Source organism: Pipra filicauda, unplaced genomic scaffold (assembly GCF_003945595.2).
Source record: "Pipra filicauda isolate LSUMZ 115617 unplaced genomic scaffold, ASM394559v2 scaffold973_size55502_pilon, whole genome shotgun sequence".
NCBI classification, from domain to species: Eukaryota; Metazoa; Chordata; class Aves; order Passeriformes; family Pipridae; genus Pipra; species Pipra filicauda.
Window position 1 is genome coordinate 43,561 of NW_024105168.1, and position 2,500 is coordinate 46,060.

At 65.5% G+C, this 2,500-nt stretch overlaps 2 protein-coding genes across 3 annotated transcripts in view; both read left to right on the forward strand.

Annotated features, from left to right (window-relative positions):
* ADCY6 (adenylate cyclase 6) overlaps positions 1-1,390 on the forward strand; it is a 10,952-nt gene extending 9,562 nt beyond the window's left edge. Inside the window, exons 20-21 of the mRNA XM_039377919.1 lie at positions 501-645; positions 728-1,390. Coding sequence (XP_039233853.1) covers positions 501-645; positions 728-856 — 274 coding nt within the window. The 3' untranslated portion in view covers positions 857-1,390. The remainder of the gene's footprint in view (positions 1-500; positions 646-727) is intronic.
* An 806-nt stretch (positions 1,391-2,196) lies between these two features.
* The window catches only part of CCNT1 (cyclin T1), an 8,780-nt gene continuing 8,476 nt past the window's right edge, over positions 2,197-2,500 (forward strand). For both annotated transcript variants that reach the window (XR_005562247.1, XM_027731866.2), the window contains exon 1: positions 2,197-2,389. Coding sequence is in view for 1 of the 2 variants with exons in the window: in XM_027731866.2 (XP_027587667.1) it covers positions 2,211-2,389 (179 nt within the window). In the remaining variant the exon portion in view is untranslated. The remainder of the gene's footprint in view (positions 2,390-2,500) is intronic.

A 2,500-nucleotide genomic window follows, 5' to 3' on the forward strand; every position in this document is an offset into this window, starting at 1 on the left:
CCCCCCCCCCCCGGCCGTGGTTCATGGCTTTGTGTCTGGTGGCTCTTCCCCTCTTCGCCCTTTTCCCTCCCCCTTTTCCCTTTGCCCATCCCTTTTCCCTTCTCATCCCCCCTTTTCCCCTTTTCCCACCCCTTTATCCCTTTTCTCATCCCCTCATCCTTTTTCCCACCCCCTTTTCCTGTCCCGTCCCCACTTTTCCCCTTTTCCCACTCCCTCATCCCTTTTCCCACCCCCTTTTCCTGTCCCGTCCCCACTTTTCCCCTTTTCCCACTCCCTCATCCCTTTTCCCACCCTCTTTTCCCCCCTCGCCCCTTTTCCCACCCTCTTTTCTCCTCTCACCCCACCTTTCCCCCTTTTCCCACCCCTTTCCCCCTTTTCCCACCTCCTTTCCCCCCTCGCCCCTTCCTTCCCCTTCTCACCCCTCCTTTCCCTTTTCCCACCCCCTTTTCCCATCCCACCCCCCCCCATCCCCGTGGGTGTGTGGGGGGTGTTCCCTGACCCTCCTCCGTGTGCCCCCCAGGCCTGAACATGGGCCCGGTGGTCGCGGGGGTCATCGGGGCTCGCAAGCCCCAGTACGACATTTGGGGCAACACCGTCAACGTCTCGAGCCGCATGGACAGCACGGGGGTCCCCGACCGCATCCAGGTCAGCCGGGGGGGTGGGAGGGGGACAGGACCACCCCCCAGGGACCCCCACACCCCCCCTCACCCCCGTGTCCCCCCCCCAGGTGACAACGGACCTGTACCAGGTGCTGGCGGCCAAGGGCTACGTGCTGGAGTGCCGGGGGCTGGTCAAGGTCAAGGGCAAGGGGGAAATGACCACCTACTTCCTCAACGCCGGCCCTGGGGGCAGTTAGGGGGGGTCCTCATGGTGCCCCCCTCAACCCCCCCCCCCCTCCGGGGGGCTCCCTCAGCCTGTGCTGGGGCCAGGCGAGGGAAAAAAAAGAGAAAAATCCCCAAATCCACGTATTAAAAAAAAAAAAAAAGAAAAAAAAAGGGAGAAACGGACACAAGGGAGGTGGTTGGAGGGGGGGGCGGTGAGACCCCTCTGTGCTCCCCCCCCACCCCAAGGTGGTGTTTTGGGGGGGTGTTTCCCAGGCCTGCACCGGGGTGTTTTATTTTGGTGGTGGGGGGGTCAGGGCAGGGTGAACCCACCCCCCCCCTTCCTTTGCCGAAACCCCTCCATGTGCCAAAGAGGGGAGATGGGGCCCCCCCAAGGGAAGGTTTTGGGGGGGGGTTGAGGGTGGGGGTGTCCCCAGCCCCCTCCATGTGCCAAATTGAAGTGCCGCCTGCGGGGGGGGGGGTTGGGAGGGTCGCAGGCCCAGCACCTCCGCAGCCCCCCCACCCCCCCGGGGGTCCCAGCTCCCTCTGGGGGGGGCTGCAGCGGGGAGGAGGAGGGGGGGGCAGCCCCCTTCCTCCTTTTAAATGCAAAAAAACTAATGAAGTGACTTTTTTTTTTTTTTCTTTTAATTTTAATTTTTTTTCCGGTTTGTTTTTTTTTTTTTTTTTTTTTTTTTTTGAAGCGGTTTTGAGGGCGGGGGGGTGGGGGGCTCAGCCCGGGGGGAAGGGTGTGTGGGGGGCAGCGTCGCCCCCTCATCCCAGCGCAGACCTGAGGTACTTTGTCCTTCGTGTGTACAGATAAATTATATATAAAACACTTTGGATACGAGCTGTGGCCTGGTCTGTGGGGTCAAGGGGGGGACACACGGGGGTCCCAGTGAGGGGGAGTCCGGGTAAAGGGGGGCTGAGAGGCTGGTGGGGGGGGCACAGGCGGTAAAATCGGAGTTGGGGGGGGTCCCCATGTCCTGGGGTGGGGGTCATATCAGGGATCTGAGAGGCGGGTCCCGGTGTCCCGCGGGTGGGAACACGGGGGTCCCAGTGCTAGGGGGTCCTGGTAAGGAAGGGGTCCCGTAGTCCCGGAGGGGTGACACACAAGGGTGCCGGTAAGGGGGCGGTGAGAAGCTGTTGGGGGGGGGCTGCGAGACCCCCCCTAAAACCGGAGCCCCCTCGGGCTTCCGGTGTGGGCGTGGCCTGTCCGTCCACGGCCGTAGCCCCACAGGGGGGTGGGCGTGCCCACCATCAAGCCCCGCCCCCTCCCCCCGGAACACGCGCGCTCCCCAACGGCCGCTCCCGCTCCGCCCCTCCGGCGCTGTGACGTCACCGCGTTGCGTGCGCACGCCGCCGCGTCCCCCGCGCGGGCGCAGAGCCGCCATGGAGGCCTCGGCGGGCGGCGGCGGCGGCGGCGCCGGGCCCGGGCGCCGCTGGTACTTCAGCCGCGAGCAGCTGGAGCGCAGCCCCTCCCGCCGCGCCGGGCTCGACCCGGACAAGGAGCTCTCGTACCGCCAGCAGGCGGCCAACCTGCTGCAGGACATGGGGCAGCGCCTCAACGTGTATCCATCCGGGCCCGCGCTCTAGGCCGCGCTAGGCCGCGGGGTGTGGGGGGGAGCGGGGCGGGGCGGGGAGGGCGCAGAGTGGGGGGAGACGGGAGGGTCGGGAGAGAC